The 23,299-nt window shown below is 43.0% G+C and overlaps 1 protein-coding gene across 3 annotated transcripts in view; it reads left to right on the top strand.

Moving 5' to 3' along the window:
- Positions 1 to 10,028, top strand: part of LOC144937913 (DNA (cytosine-5)-methyltransferase 1-like) — a 54,922-nt gene extending 44,894 nt beyond the window's left edge. For 2 of the 3 annotated variants that reach the window (XM_078865515.1, XM_078865514.1), the window contains exons 31-33: positions 2,032 to 2,195; positions 5,557 to 5,673; positions 7,777 to 9,331. In XM_078865515.1, coding sequence (XP_078721641.1) covers positions 2,032 to 2,195; positions 5,557 to 5,673; positions 7,777 to 8,031 — 536 coding nt within the window. In that variant the 3' untranslated portion in view covers positions 8,032 to 9,331. The other variant, XM_078865516.1, reaches the window with a different exon arrangement.
- The last annotated feature ends 13,271 nt before the right edge of the window (positions 10,029 to 23,299 follow it).

Here is a 23,299-nt window from a genome sequence, read left to right as displayed (position 1 = left end):
CTGTAGTAGCAACAGATTGGCACGTTTTATTTATGTGGCAAACCTTACTCATTGACCATGTCAGTTGGTGGCGGGTTTAACGACACATTTATGTTTACGCGCTCTAACCCAAAAAAAACTCTGATAAAAAAATATGTATTACATTCCTTACAAAGTGGGAAAAAACATCAAAGCTGTTTCAAATCATTTCAAGATCTGAATCTGGCCCAGAGAGTGTCTCGGTGCACAAATCAGTATTTGACAAAACAAGAATAATAGGTGACTGCGTTTGCAGTGGATCACAGGCACAAGTAAAAAAAACTCACCACGTCAATCGGTATCACAGCCTCATAATGGAGAATATATTTAGTAGGCTAACATTTTGACCAACAGCCCTTCCTTACAGATAATAGCGAGAATGGCTTATTATAGCTAGTTGGCACTTCACACTGTGGGGCTTCCAGAACACCTGCAAATTAAATATATATACACATATATATTTGGCTCTCCTAAGCAGGTGGTTGCAATTCTAGATTCTTGTGCAGATGAGTCCCTCTGCAGAACAGACACTTTTGACTTCCAACAAAGTGGTATTAACTTACTATGTTTGATGTATCATTTTGCCACTCGTGCTTTTTGTATATTTAATAGTTTTATCCCAAGCTGTTAGAAAGGTTTCTACTGGTTTAAAATTCTCCTGACTAAGCATTTAAGGGCGTAAATATTTATTTGCGATCGATACCAGTAACCACATGGGTCTCAATTAAGCCACCGCAGACTGTGCCTTTTCTCCACATTTGTGCCAGAATTGACTGCTGCATATTAAGCACTTTTCTTGCGTTGTCGTGTAGGGACACGCACATAGCACAGAAGCACGCGAGGCTAGATGACCTTGTCAGGAGTGTTTAATGAAGAAAAATAACGGGGAACCGCATTGCCAATGTTTGATGATCTTGAGCTGTGCATACCTCTTTCTCTGGAGAGACGATAATTTTATGTACTGTGATCCATTTTTCTCATTGACCGCCACTAAGAGCAATTGAAAACAGTCACTCAAGCATTCTAATTTTCCACTCATCTTCGCATCATAAACATTTCCCGTAAGTGAGGCTTAATACGATTATCCACTATGGTCCATTGGGTGAATTGCACAGAAATAAATAAAGTTGGAAATAATTCATCATTTACCTGTAAAGTAATACATCTCCTTTTTTGAGGAGAATAAAGCACGCTTTAGCTATTATAATAATAAGCTTAATTTAAGTGGTGATTTGGGCAGGAGTTAAGAATTTCATTGAATGAAGTGAGTGGGCATATTGTAATACTTGTTATGCAGTATGAAATGTACTATGAAATATTTGGCTTCGCTTAATTTGGTGCATGCCTTGAATTGAGTGCCAAATCATGGCTTTAACAATTTATCAGTAATAAATGATGCAGACTACACAAACGTATGATGGCCCAGTTTTTCCTGACAGGTCTTAAAGTGTGACAGTCCATTCCTTTAATGGATCACCAGAATTAGCAGTTAGCGTGTGAATTAATGTCTTCAAATTCAAATGAAAAAGAAAATCGTTGACTTTACAGAGTTTATTGTTTTGTGGTATTAAGTTTTAACGTACCATATACTGGTAGGAACCACCTGGTTCCACCAGCCCACAGGGGAATCTGTGTCCGTCCGTCGTGCATCCAAAAATGGGAGGGGTGGGGAGGGAGGGGCTGGATGGGGAGGGGCTGGGTGGGGAGGGTGGGGCTGAGTGGGGGGTGGGAGGGGTGGGGCTGGGTGGGGAGGGGCTGGTCACCCCGTGGTGCCCTTATAAAACTCAACGTTTAACCTACTCACGCCGGCTTGTGCCTGCCCTCAGTCGGCCATATTTGCGGAATACACCACGCCGTGCGTTGACCCTGGCCAGTGACCGAGCAACCCAACGTTCCTACCAGCTCCCTCCGCAGGAATGTGTTTGTATTACTCTCAAACAGTTTTTTTTCCCCCACCATTTGTGGTGATCATCCCCTCCAATCCCCCCCCCCCCCCCTTTCGCGCACTTGCAGGCAAGCCGTGTGACTCCGCGGACCGGCAGTTCAACACGTTGATCCCCTGGTGCCTGCCGCACACGGGAAATCGGCACAACCACTGGGCTGGTCTGTATGGGCGGCTCGAGTGGGATGGCTTTTTCAGCACGACCGTCACCAACCCCGAGCCAATGGGAAAGCAGGTAACTTGAGCCACACGTGGCAGAGCCAAGGGTTGCATCGTCCTTGAACTTTGCAAAGGGCAATTCACTGTGCTGCACTTACTGACGGTGTTTTTTTCCACAGTGAATCCAAACACTGACCTATATGCAAACACAAACGTTTACATTTACATGTACACCTTTGTTATGAAATCCATGTGATTACCTTGTCCAGAATATTTCCTGAATCTTATTTTCTAAGAACAGCCGAGCATATTAAGACTGGTCAAGAGTAGGTATCAGGCTCTTGTCATGTACAAGCAATAATCACAAAAGTGCAGTCATCTTTTTAAAGTCTTTGTCCCAAATTATAAACATTAGATGCGTGATCCCATAGAAGAATTACATTTCTTAAAATTTGTAAAAAAGTCTTATTCATGCCTGCTTGATATGCTAGTTAAATACGTTGTATCACAACAATTGTAATCCAGGAATAACTAAAGTAACCATATCAAACTACCTGCGTTTACAGCTACAATATATTGTGTATTAAGCTTGTGCTTAATGAACATAGCTTGTTCATAAATGCCAGCTTCCTAAACAAAATGATTTATAGCAGACTGCTTTTTTCACACAACTTAATTTTAATGAGTTTTGTGATGAGGGAAAAATCAGCTTTGTAAATCTATAAATTAATAAAGCCGTGGTTTTATAAGTCGAGGCATTTTAGACTTGCCAATTTGCTTAATAAATGTGCGGGTAATCGAGTGGTTGCAGGTTAACTGCTTCTCGGTGTGCACAGGAGATGTGCTACAGGTGATTAATGGTGTTAGCCAAATTGGAAAGCAGCCTTCCTGCTTAATAGGTATAACAACATTATTTCCACGGCCCAAGAAACATTGTCACCCAGTATCCGCCAGAAATGTATTTCATGTCTGATTCTTTTGGATAATTTCTCAATATTGTTGATTTTGTTGTTGCTTTTAATGCAACTTAAATTATTGCCTCAATTGCCATTGGCAGCATTATTTCAATCGTACTTTTGTTGAACACATTTGTTTTTTTTATTTAATTGTTTCTTGAAAACTTGCTGCAATATGATACAACTTGAATTACTTACAAAATGTTTTTAAACAAGTTGTGTTTGGCTTTTTATCTCATTTCTCAAAGCAATACAATAAGGTTCAGCTGCCCGAGAGAGGTGTGTCTATGTAACATAACTGAAAAAAATTAGGCTTGGGTTGCCTTAACATGGGTTTCATTTCGATTTAAAGCTTTCGTGACTGCAGGGATTCATATTCTTGGTTCTTTCGGTAAAGTCACGTAGAAGAGAAATAATAAAATAATAAAAATTAAACAATAACATTCTCACGACGTTTCGATTGCAACACAAGCAATCATCATCAGGTGTGAAAACCACAGCAAGAAAAAAACGCTACTTTTTACAAAAAAATTCTTGCTGTGGTTTTCACGCCCGATGATGACTGCCTGTGTTGCAATCGAAACGTCGTGGGAATTTTATTTTTTTATTATTGCCCTTCTACGTGACTTTACAGAAAGAACCAAGGATATGGGTTTTATTGCTAATTTCAATTTAGCCTCATATCAGTCATTACCATCACCAACAAGCACTCAACATATGTAGCAAAACAACTTATTCTCAGCCCCTTCATAGTCGCACAAATAATTATTGCAGCATATTTATATAATAACAAGTATTTAAGAATATGAATGTTTTCATCAAGTACATGTTTATTACCAAAGATATGAACAAAATGTAATTGGGAAAGGGTGAAAAGTAGTTTGTCAGATTTAGCAGGTGGGATAAATTTAAAGTCACAATGCCAACCTGTCCATCAGGGTGAATTTTGGCAGCCACAGCTGACTTCCAACACCAACAAAAATATGGGAAAAGATACGGACATTGGGTCCACTGGACGAGCAAAACTTGACGTTACATTCGACCCACTTTGACCCCTTGGCTCGTGCACAAGCAGGTGAGGCATCCTAATGATGTCAGGGATTTCAATAACTACCCATTGCGCTTGACAGCTGAGATGTATGCTGTGTGGCGGCCTATATGAGAGCAAGCAGGAGTGGTGGAAAAGCATCGGTGTGCAGCCAAACATCCCCTTCCCGCACTGTAGGCTTCAGCAATGGTGCCGCACTTGTACTTAAATTGTATTTCTCTCGCAACACATTTTCAGTGTGCATTCGCACCCTGACGATTGTGGTTACGGTTTATTCGTACGTTGGTCGCCGGTACGCTCTGGTTCAATACTAATTCTATTAATTTCCTGTATGAGTGGAACCCCACCTCATCACGTTTCTTCAGTGTTTTGCGCTGTGCTGGATGTAGAGTTTACACTATGAGATCTCTTTTACCAGTGGCAAAATATAATGGTAGGTTTTTACCCTTTTAACTGGTACAAAACTGACACCTTTATTCAAGGCATCATGTTTGCAATGACCACAACACAAGTAGTCAATAAAGCAAACAAAAAGAAGCAACTCTGATAAGGATAATAGGACAGTGCATATTATTATCCTTATCAGAGTTGCTTCTTTTTGTTTGCTTTATTGACTACTTGTGTTGTGGTCATTGCAAACATGATGCCTTGAATAAAGGTGTCAGTTTTGTACCAGTTAAAAGGGTAAAAACCTACCATTATGGATGTAGAGTGTTTAGCTCTCGCTACTATTTAGAATTTAGATGTCTATGAGGAGCTAAAGCTTAAGATCTTTATACCAAGGCTGGACATTCAAAACGTCCCGCAGGTAATATTACCGGCTGTTGCCATGAGTTAGCGCAACGCAGCGTTTTTCGTTAGTTATTTGCTGTGTGTGCAAGTACTGTATTAGTGCTGGAATTTTGTTTTCAACAGAATGTGCCCACGCATGCCAATAAGTGCCATAATTACGGGGCTAGATTTAAGGCATTACCCTCACGAGATAGGACAACGTGGAGATTGTGCATTTGGTGTCAAAAAGCCACGGAGAATGGGGCTCCGGTGCTGGTATGAGGCCACTTTACTTTTTCCAAGTATGAGGCAGCATGATATGCGATGGATGCGGTTGCCCCTTAGAGGTTGCCTTTTTGGGGGTTTCCCCTTAGGAGATATTGCTGGGCCCGTGCTCGCGTGACAGTGGCCTAGAACGGAGTTCGTTGGTGTAAAATCAGAGCATGTCGGTGGCCAACTAAAAGCCGGGTTTAACATAAGTCGTACTACACCCTGTTTTCACTACGCGCTGCATCATTTTCATGTCCTACAGGCTGTTTTTTGAGTAACCCTCCTCTATGGGAGGACTCGGGGGAGGAGAAGGTTCGTGACATTTTTTGCCCGTGTGATTTTTTTTCATTTGTTTCTACTCGTTGGTGCATGTGTCTGTGTTACCATTTCAGGGTCGCGTGCTGCATCCCGAGCAGCACAGGGTGGTGAGCGTGCGGGAGTGCGCGCGCTCACAGGGCTTCCCCGACACCTACCGCCTGTTCGGAAACACCCTGGACAAACACAGACAGGTGCCGTCACATCTGCCATTCTTCTCGAGATGAACATGCAGCACATTGGCTTAATGGACTTTTGTGCATGTCAGAGTTGTTATTATTATCAAACATGATCGATCCACTGGTGGATAAAGTTTTCCTCAACCCACTGCCATCTCTCGTGGATCTGTGATGTGACAATCCACTGAGCACTTGCACACGATATGATTTTATTGAAACATCTTCCACGGTGGATGTCCTGTTGACCTAGTTCCATTCCTTTGCTGCCACTGGTGCTATTCTTGACCACTGGCCATTATCCCTTAAGACGGTATGTCTTGCCCAAGCACACTTTTTTTTACAGTTTAAATTTAGTTTTTAACCTGCAACCATGTATTCTTCTTTCTGTCTGCCAGTCGTAGTTTATGAGTACAGTTCTTGTGACTTAAATAAGAAGGAATTTTGAATGTAATAATCTATTTTGTCAGTTTAGCTTTATTTATTGGCAGCAAATTGCCTGTAAATGAGAAGGAATATCATGATGTGGTAAAGCATGCAATAATTTGTATCCTTCAAAACTTCACTACAATACTAATTTATACCATGCTGATGTGCTAAAATAGCATAAGAATTCTACTTTGTGTAAATCACCTTTATAACATGGGGATTGATAAGCAACAGAACATTATTGATCTTATCTTGTTAGATTACTAACAGTTACACAGTTGCACACCTAACAGTAATTTATACTTTTTGGATCTTTCGGTAAAGTCACGTAGATAGAAAAATTATTTTAAAAATCTTGATGTTTCGATCGCAACACAAGCAATCGTCTTCAGGTAAAAAAATACAGCAGGCGGACTGCTGAGGCAGGAAGGAATATAAGTAATTTATAGTTTAAGCGCAGAACTTAATAGAAAACCAGATATTTACACGACTAATATTTTAGTGACCAATTCCAAAGCTCCAGCTGTGCTTCTGATGTGTGTACTTAAACAATGTCAGTCGACGCTGCCAATAAGTCAATTTTATGTGCTGTATTGCCAAAACCAGATTTTGATTTTCATCTTTTCCGAGCAATGGATATAAACAAGTTAATACATTTTCCTTTTTGTTGTTGTGTGTATTTATTCTTGCATATGTTTGCACGGAGCGGGAATTCTGGCTCCACTATATACCACTGCCAATTATATTAATAGCCTTGACCATCAATGGAAATTGGTGTCCTTTCTTAGGTTGACTCGACAGCTATTCCGTAACTGGTGGGGCATTGCAACAACAGTGAGGAGAAGCTGCCAGTTGTGGTCCTGGTATGGGCCACTTAATGTAAATTTGAGTCGTATATTTAACACTTGTTTACCCAGTAAAGCCTTACTGAGTCTCAGGTGGGTCCTGCCATGTATTTGCAGTCGGGGTCAATTTTGCTTTGTGTTTTATCAATCGAGTAATATGTAGTTAATATTTCAGCATTTGGATATTTGGCCAATACCATAATACAGGTTTTTTTGGGTTAGATCGCATAAATATATAAATGTGTCGTTAAACCCGCCACCACCCAACACAGCCAATTAGTAGGGTTTGTCACGTAAACAGAACATGCCAATCCGTTACTAGTACAGCACACCGGTGTGTTGGAGAGCCAAGCCACAACATTTACAATGTTGTGGGTTGTGGCGGGTTTAACGACACATTTATATATTTACGCGATCTAACCCAAAAAAACCTGTATTATGGATGATATTGGTCGCGAAAGCCTGCTACGTGTTAAACTGGCCAATACAGTATGTATGTTGAACTTCGAACGTACCAACCGTGTTAATCGGAGGTGCGGGAGAAGGACCACAAACTGAATACAAAAAGCAGGTCAGTTACATTGTAGGTTTTTTAGCTTTGGTAAGAAACCAGGGAACCCATAAGAAACCAATTCAGAACCAGGGGGAGAACATACAAACTCAGACACGTCTTTGCTGTGAGGTGCAAGTGTTAACACTCTGCCACCTTGCTGCCCATAGATGATCTCTTAGAGCAGTTGCTTCCACAGTACAAATGGGCTAAAAGCGAAATGTATATTTGTATGGCCTGTATATATTATTGTGTTGAGCATGTCTTTTGTTATTCTGGTGTGTCTCTGATGTACAGGTTGGGAATGCAGTGCCACCACCTCTGGCAAAAGCAATTGGACTGGAGATCAAAAAGTGTGTGGAGCAGTCCAGAAAGAGCGAGCTGGCTAAAAATGGTAATCCATTAAAGTTACATTTTGGCATTTGTACCCAAGGTAGAAGTGAAGCTTGGCCAAGTGTAAGCCAAAAAAAATGCTATCTGTATTTCATTTCTCTTTATCCTTTTAGTGCACATCAGTGGTTTTCACATTGGCACAAAAATGTATGCACTTGATATATTTCGATTTAAAGAAATGTCTAAGTTAAGTTATCATGAGTGTGAGGGTATCGGGCATCATTACTTTCCAAAGGTACTTTGCTTCGTGTTGAGGTTCATTACTGGAGTCTGGTAATGAGGCCACATTTGCACCAGTGAGTGACAAAATGCTGGAAAATTCGGCACTTCAGGTCAAAGTGATTTGTGCACTGCCTATTTTGAAAATGAAATGAATCGTGCAAGTATTTATTCTCCCTTTAGCTGATTACGTGGCTGAGTGGACATGTGCTGAACAAGCGCGTGCACACAAGGGGTTAGTGGATGAATAACATTATACTGGATTTATTGAATTATGAGCAATGGTATGTAGACCAGGTGCTCATTTAAGGGTGATGCTGCATGTGGGAAGACTTGCAGTGGCTTTGGAGGCCAATTAGAAGCCAATTAAACCATTCAAATTTCTACTGGGACAGGTTAGAATATCATTATGCTGACTTTATGAATGAAAATCCAGAAGGTGCCATTGTTAATGTAAAAAAACATGTAAACTTTATGCAATTATAAACTCCATAGTAATTAACGACTTGTTTCACTACATGAAAGCGTAACTATAACATACTATTTATCGTGAAATATTTCACTTCGCTTTGAATGTAAATAAATATATAAGAATGCATTGGTCTTTTGTGTAAACTGTTTTTGACAAATTTCCCTGCCGGTGATGTCTCCATAGATTGGCTCGCAATGTTTGCGTTTTAAATGTGATACCATATGAGTGAGCTCAAATGACTTGCGTGATTACATTTTGTACTTTGATTTGATTTCACTGCATGCAGTACGGTTTGTTCTGCATGAGCTAACATGCGTTTGTAATGTTCTCCAGTTAATAACTCGCACGCGCTCGGCTACTGGATGTAAAAATATCATTACCACTCTTGCTTTTAAAGCAAAATCTAACATGTTATTAGTTGTACGGTGAGAAGGTAAGTCAAACAAATCTTCTCGCATAGTTTTTTCTGCTTTCTAAATTAACTACTTGTTTCACCTTCACTGTCATACCACAACCGTACGTCACTGGTAATTCTGATATTAATTGCACAAGTAAACGTCATAACAAAATACTTCCACACACACCACGTTTCTCATGGACACATTGTCTCGTGGTTCATCTGATATTTACAAAATACAGCAATGCATCTGCACAAGGCCTATTGAATATATCTCTGTCTTACCACTGCCTTTGTCAACTGCTCATGACTGTACAATCAATATTGCAGTGGAGGTATTGACATGAACGTGTATATGCATTTTCTTTTTACATAAGCTGTGAAAATGGACACGTCTTCCTGAATCATCAGTCCTGCTGGCCCCCCGACTCCAAGACCGTAAACGAAGTTCAACAGAAAAGCTATGAATGGGATGAAGGACATGGGAGGGGAATAGAGAGGAAGATATTACAAGTAATAGGGCAGTGAAAGATGTTTGCTGTTGGGCGCACAACACAGATGGCATGTGGTGATATAAAATTTACTAAAAATATTTACACATTTACATCGTGTGCCAAGTATGTAAAGTTAAAATGGGATGGGTCGGCATCAGAATTTTAAATTGATGTTCGTAAACGGTGTGTTCCTTACTCCATTGCAGTAAAACATGGTCTTGGGCATAATCTGCAATGTTATCTTGCAACTATTTCAGGTTTTTTTTACTCAATTTTTAATGAACTTTGTTCTAATGTTGAGTAAACCTATCACACCTGCATATATCTATATTTTAATCTCTTACATTTTCTGGAGTTTAACAATTTACAGTTTGACAAGTGTTTATTTTGTTTCATGATCATTTTTGATTAAATATTTCAAAGTTTTAACTGATTAAAATGATGGTGTCTTATAAAGTGACCATAGATTAAAGTTTTTAAAACGTTTAAGATGTTTTTAGACTTTCCTGTTAGTGTGTTTTTCCTACAACCAGTTTAACTTGTTGTTTTAAATCTTCACATTTTTCATCAATAAAGTTTGTATTTAAACAGTTTTGTCACTTATACGTTCTGGTGGATGACAATACTTTGTTTGTGTCAAACAGGGCTTGGCTTGTCTCGAATCACCATGCCTATTTAACTTTTATTGAGACCAGTTATTGTCACACTCCCTTGAATAATTTAACAGTTTTGGAGGAATACCTGCAATCTTTGGCCTGCAGTTTATATAAATGTCATTGCAGGGTCAGCAGAGGAATAATCAGATTTAACACAGACGAGACTGGTGAAACATGTAGATTGGAAATGAGTGAAGAACAAGTTGATGGGTGCTGGGAAAAATTGTAAAACAGTAGCTGAAGGACACGTCAAGAGAGAAACACTGGAATGAGTGGCCTTTTTATTTATGGGAAAACAGAAAACGGATCGGAGAATTATATAAAACAGGAAAACGAAAGACATTTCTCAAGTCGAAAACTTATCTAATTTTGAACAATAATATGCTATATATGGCATATCCTAGACACTAACAAATGACCCCAAGAAGAGAGTGGGCGTTTGAGATGTGGTGCTTCTGAAGACCACTTCCAACTCCTTGCATTACTCGTGCAAATGAGTTACTTTGTGCAGCTGTGACAACATTTGGGTACAGGAACCACTACTGGCCGTAGAAAAGAAACTGAAGGTGCATTGGTTTGGTCATAACCCTTGAAGAACCGTTGGACTTTTCAACACTATCCTGCAAGGTCCAGTCAAAATCAAGATGAAGAGGTCGGTCACGGACCAGCTGTATGACCATCGTGTTTATAAAAAGGAATATCAATGGCAGACATAAGATGTTAAAATACCGCAACAGGTAGAAAAGAGAGTTGATTGCTAAAGCACTGCTGACACCCACAATGTGCACAGTTAAGGGACATGATATATAAGAAGGGCAGGGGTGCGAAACCTTTTTTTTCGAACGTGGTGGTCAGGTTCAGAATCCCACCTCGCGAACCGAGAGATTGTCAAGAAACTTGCGGACATGACATTCGTTGCATTTGCGAGAGTGTCACGTTCACAAACGTGACACCCATTCGCATCATTATAAGCATATTCACGGCAAACAGACCGGCCACGTTTGCCGAGGTGTGTGCATAGAGCCCTGCGTGCTTGCAGGCCGGGTAAGACCGGATCGAACCCCTGAAAGCACACGTGGCACACCCCTGACATAAGCTGTTTATTAAGAGTGAAGGGGAAACAATGAGGTAATATACCCTAACTGTAAATCGCAATCTTATTATATTACCCATGGATGACATTTTGATTAAAGAAGATTAACATTTATCAACCGAAGGAAGCATGCAGGTCAATCGGGTCATAACAAAGATGGGCAACTGAATTAGTGCCCAAATATGACAGCTAATTAGGTGTGCGTCTGTGGCAGGCAATTCTGTTGTGAATAAGGATGTGGATGTTAAAGAGGCATTAGCTTTACTCATAAATGTGAAGAATTGAGTGTTGTGGCACATTGACTAAGCCTGTTTGGTAAGACAGGTGAGTGTGGCCGCCTCTCGGCACCGACTGTAATTTGTTTTGAGCTTAGCCTTTGACAGCTCACATCAAACAACTCTGCCGGCTTCCGAGCTGCTAAATTTCAACAAAAAATACGTCTCAAATGACTTAAAAGCATATGGCTAATTGACCTAGAAAGTAGTATGGAAATATGTCCCAAGCATTTAAAAATAATTAATATTCAATGTTATTCTTTTGCACGGCGTTCAACATAGCATTTTATAAATAACCAATGGAAAAAAAAGTCGACTGCTATGAAAATCATTGTCCTTCAAGGGACAAAAACAGCTCCATTACGCAAACACGTGCTCAATACATTTCATTTCGATTGCAAGTTCGGTTGTAATCGTGCATTGTTTTGGCGCACGAGGGGTTGGTTTTGTTGTCCTATCTCTGCTGTGGTGTTGTCATGGGTCGCACACTGGACGAGCAATCCAGAGGACGCCGGTTCAATTTCATCTCCTGGTGCGGCAGTCGACATAATAGTGCAAGTTTTTTTTAAATCCCATAACCTCTTATCCGTCCACCACAGTTGCTCGAGCTGCAGCTCGCCTGTGGTGGGGAAAAGTGTGGGTAAGCCCCACCTCTTCCAAGATATCTGGCCAGCGTGGAGGAGTAGGCCAAATACCCTCTAGAGGGGGCTTTCAAAAAGCTCCTTCTAGTGGGGGCCTTTCCGTTCGCAGTGTCGTGGAGTGAGCAATTGCAGGGCTGCACCTTTCACAATAACGACCTTGAAATAATCAAGTGCGGTGGTGGTTTTCTTAGACATTAATAAAACGGCCTATCCCGAGAGAAATGTGCACTCGTGGCAATGGCACTTGCATCTGGAGCAGAGACATCGCTTAAATGTCATTTTTTTTCTTTACCCTGAGTGCAATCCGGGAAGACATCAACGCATCACTATTTTATTCAGAAGCTTCAGCCGGAATGTCCCACGGACAATGAGGCGTGTGACTTCCCAGAAGAGGCGCTCGATCCATCCATTAAATAACAATCGCGCACAGAGCCCCTGCGTCCAGTGCCGGAGCCATCGAGTGCGCAGACGGTGCGAGTGAAACTGCCTCGACTGGACATCTGACCTGCCCCTACTGGACATATGTAGACCTGCCCCTCCTTGACATTTGTGAAAAAGAGCATTATCGGTCATCGGATTCCTCCAGTATGAATACACATTCTGATTCTAAAACAAACAAAAAAACATTCCTGCGGAGGGAGCTGGTAGGAACGTTGGGTTGCTCAGTCAATGGCCAGGGTCAACGACGGCGTGGTGGATTCCGCAAATATGGCCGACTGTGAGGGCGGGCACAAGCCGGCGTGAGTAGGTTAAACGTTGAGTTTTATAAGGGCACCGCGTGGTGACCAGCCCCTCCCGACCCAGCCCCACCCCTCCCACCCCCCACCCAGCCCCACCCACCCTCCCCACCCAGCCCCTCCCCACCCTCCCCACCCAGCCCCTCCCCACCCTCCCCTCCCCACCCAGCCCCTCCCTGCACGACGGACGGACACAATAATCCCCTGTGGGCTGGTCTAACCAGGAGGTTCCTACCAGTAAACATTTTACCAGGTAAGGCTCACTGAGCTGTATAGCTCTTTTTCAGTAGCGACCTGGCCACAAATGATAGCTCAACGAAGTTGCTTATGTGGAAATGTATTGCGACGAAATACTCTCAACGCGACTCCGGGGAGAGCATGCAAATTCCAAATATACAGCAGGCGTCAGGGTCGTGATCGAGCCCGCGACCTCCTGCATACCAGGCGAGGTAGTTTACATCTCGCTACCGATTTCTGATCTCAAGTGCGCCAGTTACTCGCGGGTTGCACGGGACCCATGCAGGAGTTTGGATACGAAGAGAGGCAGGGGAATTGAATACGGGGCCCCATTTGATTCCTTGCACCAGGACCCCACCGTCCCCGATGTCAGGTCTACAGCTGTCGGTCGTGGGAGTCGCTTGACCACATTTCACCACACTGGTCAGAGCGGGTTGGTGAAGGGTTAGTGGGGGGGGGGCATCTATGGACCGGTTTAGATATCACTCGCCACTCATGTCAGCCATGGCCCGGAATCGAACTGACGTTTGGCTTGCGATTCGTAGCGCCCGTGCTGCAGTATTATTTCCCTGTAAAACAAAAAAAAACCCCACAGTGTTATGATTTACGCGGCATAGATTGGAGCTTGACATTGGCATCAATCAGCACCCGTTTCTCTTAACACCACGAAGCCTCAATAGTGATCAATGCGGTTCTGTCCGTGCTAATCAACTATTGCTTCTTTGATCATCCTGCTTACCAGTCAATGCAACCTGCATTAAACACGAACAACCATGGGGCAAGATGTGAATTTAATGAAGAGTGCATACATATCCCAGTTTGGCGCTGCATGCAGCCTCTCTTAATACCTCGGTGTCCCCTGAGAAACGGTTTGCTATGTGCTAATTAATGTGGTATTCCCTTTTATACAACTCGTAATTTATCAAATGCAGAAATGCCAACGCATTCAGGAATGTGTAATTGCCTGTTTTGATAATTAAGCGACCTAAATGCAAAGCTTCATGAATCCCGGCACAATATGCCACCAAGTATCAATGCCGTGTATTGCAAGGCCGTAGCCATGGATTCAACATGGGGGGGGGGGGAACAAATCTTCCAGGGGGTCTGCGGGTCCTCCCCAGAAAAAAAATCTAAATTTGAAAACAAATTTGCCTGCCATTTCTTGCCTAAAATATAAAAAAATTCACTAACACACAGGATGGATTTTTTTTTTTACAATAATGTCTAATAGTGTATTGTATTACATTGCGCTGTTTTTTCTTTTTTGCCTTTTCTTGTTTCATTGTATGTAATGGCAGAGATTAGGGATTAATAAACTACAACCATAACCACAATCATATAAACAGAAATCCATTTTATAGCAATATATTGGGGGGGACATTTTGAGCATATTTGAATACAATAAATATAGTATTTACACTCTATGCAGTGTATTGTAAAGACTATATATAGGATAAATGGTGACGATGCAGTGCTTAGCTCATTGCAGTATGAACTATGAACCTGGCGACCTGAGTTCGATCAATTCCTTACCTTGGCTGACATCAGTGGTGAGTGAAATCGGAACCTATCCAGAGCGCATCACCGACCCAATTTTACCAACATGCACTGACCAGCATGGTGAGGTATAGTCAAACAACCCCACATGACCGACACGGTGTGGGAAAGCCTGAACAGGTGATAGCCTGAACGGGGTGAGAGCATGGACAGGTGAGCGCCGGAGCAGCAGTGCCGGATGAAGCTAGTGTGGGGCCTGGAGCATGATGTTATAAAGGGGCCCTAAAAAACACGTAAATATTAAAACACATAAAGTTTGTATTTGCTATACAGCCAGAGAATACGACAATTCGCTAATCTTAAACACCCAGTCGGTCATATAAGTTGAAGACAGTATAGTACTATAGTGATAGAGCAAGTGCAGCATCACTGAACCGGAATTAATAGCTTGAAAGCATTTAGCGCGGTGTCCTTGAAAGTGCGGGGCCCCGTAGCATGTGTAGATACTTTTGCTACTAGACTAGTCCGGCACTGCTGAGCAGGTGAGAGTCTGGACAGGTAAGAGCTTGAGCAATTGAGAACCTGAGCAGGTGAGAACCTGAACGGGTGAGAGCCTGTACGAGTGATAGCCTAGACGGATGAAAGCCAGGGCGGGCGAGAGCCAGGGCGGGCGAGAGCCAGGGCGGGCGAGAGCCAGGGCGGGTGAGAGCAAGAACGGGCGAGTTGCTTGAAGGTGGATGGTGATTGGATGGTGCTGCGGATGCAGCGGGAAAGAGTTGCAGGCGATCTGTGCAGCTATGGTGAAACTCCACTCAGCCAAGACGGTGCTGGCTCTGGGTACGATGAGCATATACTATTTCGATGTAGCTCGTTTCTATAATGAGGCAGTACAGCAAAAGCCATCGTTCTTACGCATTTCCACGCTCCCACGTGTATGCACTACAACTTGACCCACCAACTGAAAGTGGTGAAGTATGGCACGCCACACGCAGTAGCACGCATGATAATAATATCACTGAGCAAAATGTTGCGAACGCTTGTGATATTTTAAGCATCAGGGGTCAAATCAGCTCGCATTCAAAGAAAGAGGAGGCAATTTGCAAGATTAAACATTTTCTTCGTTTGAAGTTTAATTGGCGGAGGGATGTGGCCTACAGCCCACGTGTATTTTAGAGTTATATTGTTGGGAGTATTTCGTGAGCAGCGTTGGCTCGCCTTGTCCACTGCTTGCCCCATACAGCAAGCTACTTACCAGAGAGATATGAGCTCGCTTGTTGGGCCACTTAATTGTATTCCCGCAAAATCGTGCTTGAAGGGAGAAGCAATAGGTTCATAAATAATGCAGTCCTTATTTATTGTAAATGGAGGCAATTCGTAAAAGGTATCTAGAAGCTTGGACAGAATTGCAAGTCAGTAATAATAAGATAATATTTAGGTGTGGAAAGCCAAGATGTGGCATGTTGTGGCTACATTATCACGAACGAAATATTTTCTGTTTTTTTTTCTTCTCATCTTTAAATGTTTTCCCCAATGCCTTTCTCAGATATATATATTTATGTGGGAGAACAATTAAATTCCTGGAGATAACTCCGTGCACCTGGGGTAATGTTCAAACTCCACACTGATGGGGAAGCAGCCTTCTCCCTGCACTGTGCCCTGTAGGCCCCTCGTAGCGCTGAAGCTGGGTGTCTAACTATACGTGATGTCTCCATCTCTGTGTGAGCCACAAATCCGAACTGCCAATCAGTGGGTTGCGGATGTACTCCATCACAACGAGGCACCTTAGCTCTGAGCTGATTAAAATCCTCTCCTAGGCGTCGCCGCGTTTCATTGCCAAACCATCGATGGCCTTGTGTGTATGCATGTTGAACTTCTTTCGCACCGTACGTAACCCACCGTGGTAATCGGAGGTGCGGCGGGGGGGAAGGGCAACAAAACAAACTAAACACAGGAAGCGGTTCTGAAGAAGCGAGCCTGGTTCGTACTAAATCAATCCACTGCTGCATATGACTCACCAAATGTGCCACCATATGTATGCATGTTAAATTTCTTTTTTTCGCACCGTACGTAGCCAACCACGGTTCGTGCGATGTCATCCTCCACCTGAGTGCCTGCACGTGCTGATTTCGTTGCTCCGTCTCCTCGGTGGATGCCACTTCTTGGATGCCACTCCGTGATTATTCTTGACCTGCGACCTTCATCGCCTTCCAGGTGACGATGTGCCGTCCAAGCCCACCACGTTTGCTAACCATTTGAATGAGGTCAATGATAGCCCGCATATCGCATAAACGCGAGTGGTGCACTCGTTGGGTTAACTTCATAAATCCAATGGCCCAGCGTAGTGGTAGCATGGTCACATATTTTACCTCCAGTTGGATTGTTCCTTTGTCGAAACAGACAATGCCTGTACACATGCAATGGTGGCGTTGACCTGCGCTATTAGTTGCATGCAATATTAAGGTTAAGTCGAGTGAATGAAATTGAGCTTATTTTCAAGGCATTCTCCTGCAGCGCATGCACATTTGTACCATTGGTGTTGAAACGACTTAATGCCAGAAGGATAGGATTCTCTAGGTTATTTTAGGATATCTACTTTCACATCATCCCACATCGCAACGCGCTGACTCATGTCCACGTACAACCCATTTGCACCATTCGCTCACACTGCCACGTGAGGGATGCGTAGCACCAAATCGCACGGGCAGCCTCCTTTAAGGATGAACTGCTCCGGCGTGTTATTTTTTCACGAGCAACGTCAACACACCAACGCTGCCACCCCACATCACAGGGCAAACACCTTGATTCACCGCCATCCCCAGTAAATACGCCAACGTTGGAACCGTTGGATCAACGTTGTCCCCCCCAACTTTCCACGTTGCCAGGGATCTTGCCAAACCCCCGGCTACTTGGCGCTACCGTGATGTCACTTCACCCAGGGGTTGCTCGATGTAGCCACAGGCACGCCGCAATACTTTCGGCAGGGATGCTGACAATTTTTTTTGCGGTTAATTCGAACAAAAGGAACAGCAGGTTAACCTTGCAGCACCCTGATAGTTCAGTATTGTCACACGAAATAGGTCTGTGCAGAGTCATAATTAGGTGCATATTTCACATCTATAATATGGAATATTCCACCCGCTACAGTCTCTTTCCCAATTAAATCTCAACCACACGTTATATTTCCTTTCAATCTCTTCATTATATCAGCGGTGTCCTGCATAGGTACTGCTGTAATTATCACACCAAAGCTGAGGGTAAACCCATGTGGCCTCAGAAAGCCACGTTCCATATATAGCCCCTTGTGCCTGCAGTGTGCAGCACTGACGTTCAAGTTTCGCTACGGCTTGTGAATAATTAGCTCATTACCACTTGCCCGTGTTCTTTTTTTATTTCTTTTGCACCGCACCAATTGTTCCTAAAAACAAAACGCCTTGCACGGAGAGTGCACGCCAATGATGAGCTTCAACCTCATTCATTTGCCAGATGAGTTATTTTAGATTTTGTTTCATTATTTGTTTCCGGTACTCCTTAAAATAGAACCTTAAAAACAAAGTGTGCTCATGTGAAATGCATAGTTTCGTTCGTTACAGGGCGTGATAACAATGCCTCGGGTTGATTAAAAATTCATTATCAAATTACACGGATATATATTTTCTAAGACAAATGAAGCCAATGTATTTTTCGTTTGTTAATTGCATCTGTAGTGCATATCAAGACGAGATGTGTTGCATCCCTTCGTTGAGTGTTATATCGATTCTTCAGCTCAAAGGCATAGAGTACAAACGAATTCCGTGCGTATGAGTCGATGTGTTTCAGTTCACGTGAGTTGTATGTAATGGGTTTACGTGACCCTTGGCAGCCACAAGTGGCCACTACACCCATCAAAAAGTAAAAAAACAGATTTATGAATAGAATATGACCCGGAATCACAGCAATTGGGCCCCGCCGTGGCAAGATGTTAACTATCTCGCCCGGTATACAGGAGATCATGGGTTGCATGTTCTCCCCGTGGTCGCGTGGATTTTTTTGGCCGGGTCATCCGGTTTTTCCCTCCACATTTAAAATCAGCACGCGTTTAGAGTTTTTTGCTGCTATAAATGTGCACGTGATAATCCACTACGTTGAGCTATCATGTGTGGCCCAGGCCGCTTCTGAAAACGAGCAACATAGCCCGGTGGGCCTTACCTGGTAAAATAACAAATGGAATCTCCGTGGGGTGCGGTGAATTGTTTAGACAGCACGGCTACCTCTCGTATGAGCTGGGGCAGGTGGCTCAGTGGTAAAGTGAACAGCTCAAAATTTGGAAGGTTGCAGGTTCAAAATGTTGTCTGGGAGCTGACTCAGCCCATCATGCTTCCCGCCGGGGGGGTCGATAAAAATGAGTACCACTTTGTGGGGAAGTCAACATTGGAATGTGGAATTTCCACCGCTGTCTCAGGACTGTAAACAGGAGCTACTCGCTGCCCTCCAACGCTTATTTGGTGCAAGAAATCACTTTTTTATAGGCAACAAAAAGGATCAATATTTAGCCCATAACATCCACAGATACTATAAAGTCGTATTATAGCATGCCAAGCAGCAGCCTAAAATCTCATAAAAGGACATAAAAGTGTGCCTTTCCTCTACTTGTTGTGGGCGAGCAATAGGGAACGGGTGTAGTTGAATCAAATGCAAATTAAATCACTGCGTGATAAAAAAAAAATCAGCAAAGGCTGCCAAAGCACCGCGTACCTGATATGCTGATGCCTGATCACCCACGAGTGCAATCTCCCATTAGCACCTTTCTGAAAACGCGCGCGCGCACACACACACACGCGCGCGCACGCACCGCACAGCGGCATACAACAACTGCAACACAGGTGGGGTTGACATGTGTTGTTGGATATCTCATAGGAGCTGGAGGATAAGGATTTATTGGCAATTGCAGGCCTCGTGGGCCAACAGTGGCGAGCGGGGGGGGGGGGTTGCTTATTTGTAATCTGCGAGTGGATGGAGTGTGGATCGGTCAGTGTGGAGAATGGACTGTGGATGACCCTCAAGTCTACAGCAGCTGCTGCTGCTGCTGTTGTTGTTGTAACATATTGGATTCCTGCTCTTGCAGGTAGCCACATCAGCGTGGGCAGAAGAAACGTACATTGCATTCCCCACAGGACACGCTCATCAATGTGACATGACCGTGGCTAGAGATCCAATCCCATTCCTTATGGGTGGGCAAATGCACTATTTTTTACTGCCTAATAATAGAGATGAGTTTTGGATGAAAACATTTGAGATTTGCGAAATTTTAGAGACAGCTTCTAATATTTTGTTTAATATTCAGATGTTTGGATCGTTTGCATTATCAGGAAAAGTATAGATGTTACGTCATGGATGTGAGGTCGCATATCCTGAGACTTCACATTTTTCCATTATTCCAAAACGATAATTTAATCGGAAACAACACCCCTAAAACGTGTGATTACATATTAAAATATGTATTGCAAACATTAACACTTTACTTCACTCAGTTTTTCAGTCGGCCAAATGTTATTTTAATTATCTTTTGCAGCTGTGCCTATTGTAATTCCCAGTCAAGCTGCATAACAGCAGCGAATCGTGTTGCACCTCCTGGTGCAATAAGCCAAGTTGATAGTCGTTATGACAAGACTGCAGATTTAGCCAATGGGCTGCATTGTGTTTTTTTCAGCGACCGTGAGAACAATTAGGATTAGCTTTCTTTGAGCGAATATGCCATGGCTCCCTAGCATCTGGCGTTAAATGGTCACACTTTGAAATAAACAAAAGCTTGGTCGACCTGTTTTCCCTCCGGTACGATCAATTTCTATTTTCACTCAACGCCGCGATTATTCGGCTTCGGTTGGCAGCTGGCAGCCTGGCCTTGACGGTTGGGAACTCTCGAACGGCCGAGATCGTTCGCCAAAAAGAGAAACGTCTCCATTTTCTCTATCACAGTTCTATAACATTTTGGATTTTCTTGACAGACATGCCCCGAAATATTTGTTGTATTCCGCTCGTGAGTTCGTTTTGAAACAGCACCACCGTTCTCTGCGCGCGTGCTTAATATTTGTTTACCTTGAATGTAAAAAAAAAATGTTAATGTCAAACATTTAAGTCTTTTTTTCAAGACACTGCATCGTAAAATTACGTGCAAAATGTCTCTGATAAAATTTGTCCGCCTGTAGATTTTTTTTGGTTCAACGTTGACGACTTTATCGGAATAAGCGGCATATCCGCGCCTTTATCCCACGGGGTTCACAAATGCGATTGTGTGTAACCAGAGTCACAGCCGGCTTTATGAACTGCGACCATTATACATCAATTACTCGGCTCCAGGCAGCGTAAAAGCACTTCGTAAAACCAAGTTAAAACTATTACAGAGTATAATTGACAGCGAACGATCCTAACTGCCCAGTGATGTATGCTCCCACCCTTCTTTACGTTTCATATTTACTTAAGAAACTGTTTTTAAGGTTAATAGTCAATGTTGGTGCGCTGCTTTCATTTGCGACGTAAAGTATCTTACAAACCACGTTGATATCTTTCAGTAAACAATAATATCAGATTTTCTCACATTTTAATGTTTAAGGAGGAAAACTTTAGTTTGTCTAATGTACAGGGTGTTTAAAAAAGAGGGACCCAATTTCAAAGCAATTTATTTCACGATGGCAAGATGTTACAATTACACAAAAAGTTACAAACGGTTTAATGAGTTATCAAGTTTTACAAACCATTTTACAAATGCTCTATGTGCCCTCCACCTGCTGTACGGACAACATCGAGACGACAGTTGAATTCGTCCCAAACGCCTCTCTTCTCACGTTTTCCCCTGAGCTGCGTGGTCGCCCCGTGCTCTTCCCCTTACATCAACAGCCTGTTTCCTCAAATTGTCGGTACCAATGACGAATGCTCTTTGACATTGGCAGATCAATGCCAAAACGCCGTTGAAACGCACGCTGCACCGCAATTACGGATTCAGTCTTGCTGAACTGCTGAACGCAAAACACCCCTTGTGTTGCCGGGTCACCGTCTTGCGAATGACTGAGGCTAGAGGGCTGTTTGTGCGCTGGGAGAGGCATCGAGCGGTAATTATTTGAAACTCTATGCCCCGCCCTCTCTATGCCCCGCCCTCTCTATGCCCCGCCCTCTCTATGCCCCGCCCTCTATATGCCCCGCCCTCTCTATGCCCCGCCCTCTCTATGCCCCGCCCTCTCTATGCCCCGCCCTCTCTATGCCCCGCCCTCTAAGTGGTAAGCGTTTCATTCATGGGCGGTTCGTGGTTGCAGAGATATAGCAATTTCAAATCGGGTCCATGAAAACCCGATAACCTGGGTTTCATTTCAGTTTCATTTCAGTTTCATTTATTTGGTGTAGTCCTGTGAGCCATTTGGCTCTTGAATCGGGTGCAACCGCAACAAAAAAAAAAACATGCAATGTAACAGTGATCATAGGAACTGTGACCGAAATTTCACAATAAACGACATAAACAACATGTACCACCAAACCCTGTAGCCATAGCTGGCTGCATGAGTCACTCCACAACAGCAGGCGCATCAGTAGGAGCATCAACATTTTTCAAATGCACCTTTGATTCCCAGCCACGGCTAACTTTCACTGGCAAGAGTGGTGAAGTATGGTCAAACGAGTCCGATGACCAGCAGTGACTTGACAAAGCACTGCAAAGTATTGAATTTTGTTTCAAGTTTCTATTTTTCAATACATCGACTGCTATAGCAAGGCTTTTCTTGTCATCTCATTGCCTCCAAGTTTTGTAAATCCATTACCCATCTAATGCCTCCGTCATTTACTTTTTAAACTGTCATTTGTAATTGTATTCGTAATTTAAAGGGCTAAGTAGCCTTATATGTTATTGTTTTTTGTTTGTAAATCCCATGGTGGATGAATGCCTCCTCACAGCATGCCAGTCACGGAGATTGTTTAACCATACTTCACCATGCTGGTCATTGCAGTTTGGTGGAGGGTTACAAGTGGCTAGGACCAGTTCCAACATCACTCACCACTGATGGTAGCCATGGCTGGGATTCCAATTCAAGTTTTCAGGTTCGTAAAAATGCAACGCAAGACCCTTTGTGCCACCATTCCCTCCCTTAAAACAATTATTAACAATGTGTATTAAGTGGCCATAGCAGCCAATACATCACCAGTGAGATTTCTTTGGAAAGTCATTCCATCTAAATGCCCTCACAGCTTTAACTCATGAATTGCATTAAAACAAGCACACTGCAACACAATTATTGCCACCAAAGGGGACACGGACTAAACTAATTTATTTAACAGGTAAAACCCACTTAGCTGTCAGCTACTTTTCAGAGGCGACCTGGCCACACACGATAGCTCATCGAATTGGCTTGTATCATTACACGTGGGAATTTGTAGTTGCAGCCAAATAATCTAAATGCGCGTTGTTTAGAATTGTGGAGGGCAAAACTTCATAACCCAGAGAAAGATCAAAATGACCACCACGGGGAGAGAACACGTGAACTTCAAATATACAGGCATGGTCAGGATTGACATCGAACCCACGAGGTCCTGCATACAGGCAAGGGAGTGAATATCTCGCCACGACAGCGACATTAATATTTAACGAGGAGTTATTGCACACAAATTTCACCTTGGCTGAAGCTGCTGTGTGGCGATTCCCAGTCGAAGAGATGTTACATTCCTCTCGTCCACACATTTTTTATGCACAAA

The sequence above is a fragment of the Lampetra fluviatilis genome, chromosome 20, assembly GCF_964198595.1.
Source record: "Lampetra fluviatilis chromosome 20, kcLamFluv1.1, whole genome shotgun sequence".
In the NCBI taxonomy this organism is placed as follows: domain Eukaryota; kingdom Metazoa; phylum Chordata; class Hyperoartia; order Petromyzontiformes; family Petromyzontidae; genus Lampetra; species Lampetra fluviatilis.
The sequence above is the reverse complement of the archived record's forward strand: the minus strand, read 5'-3'. Positions and strand labels throughout refer to the sequence as shown.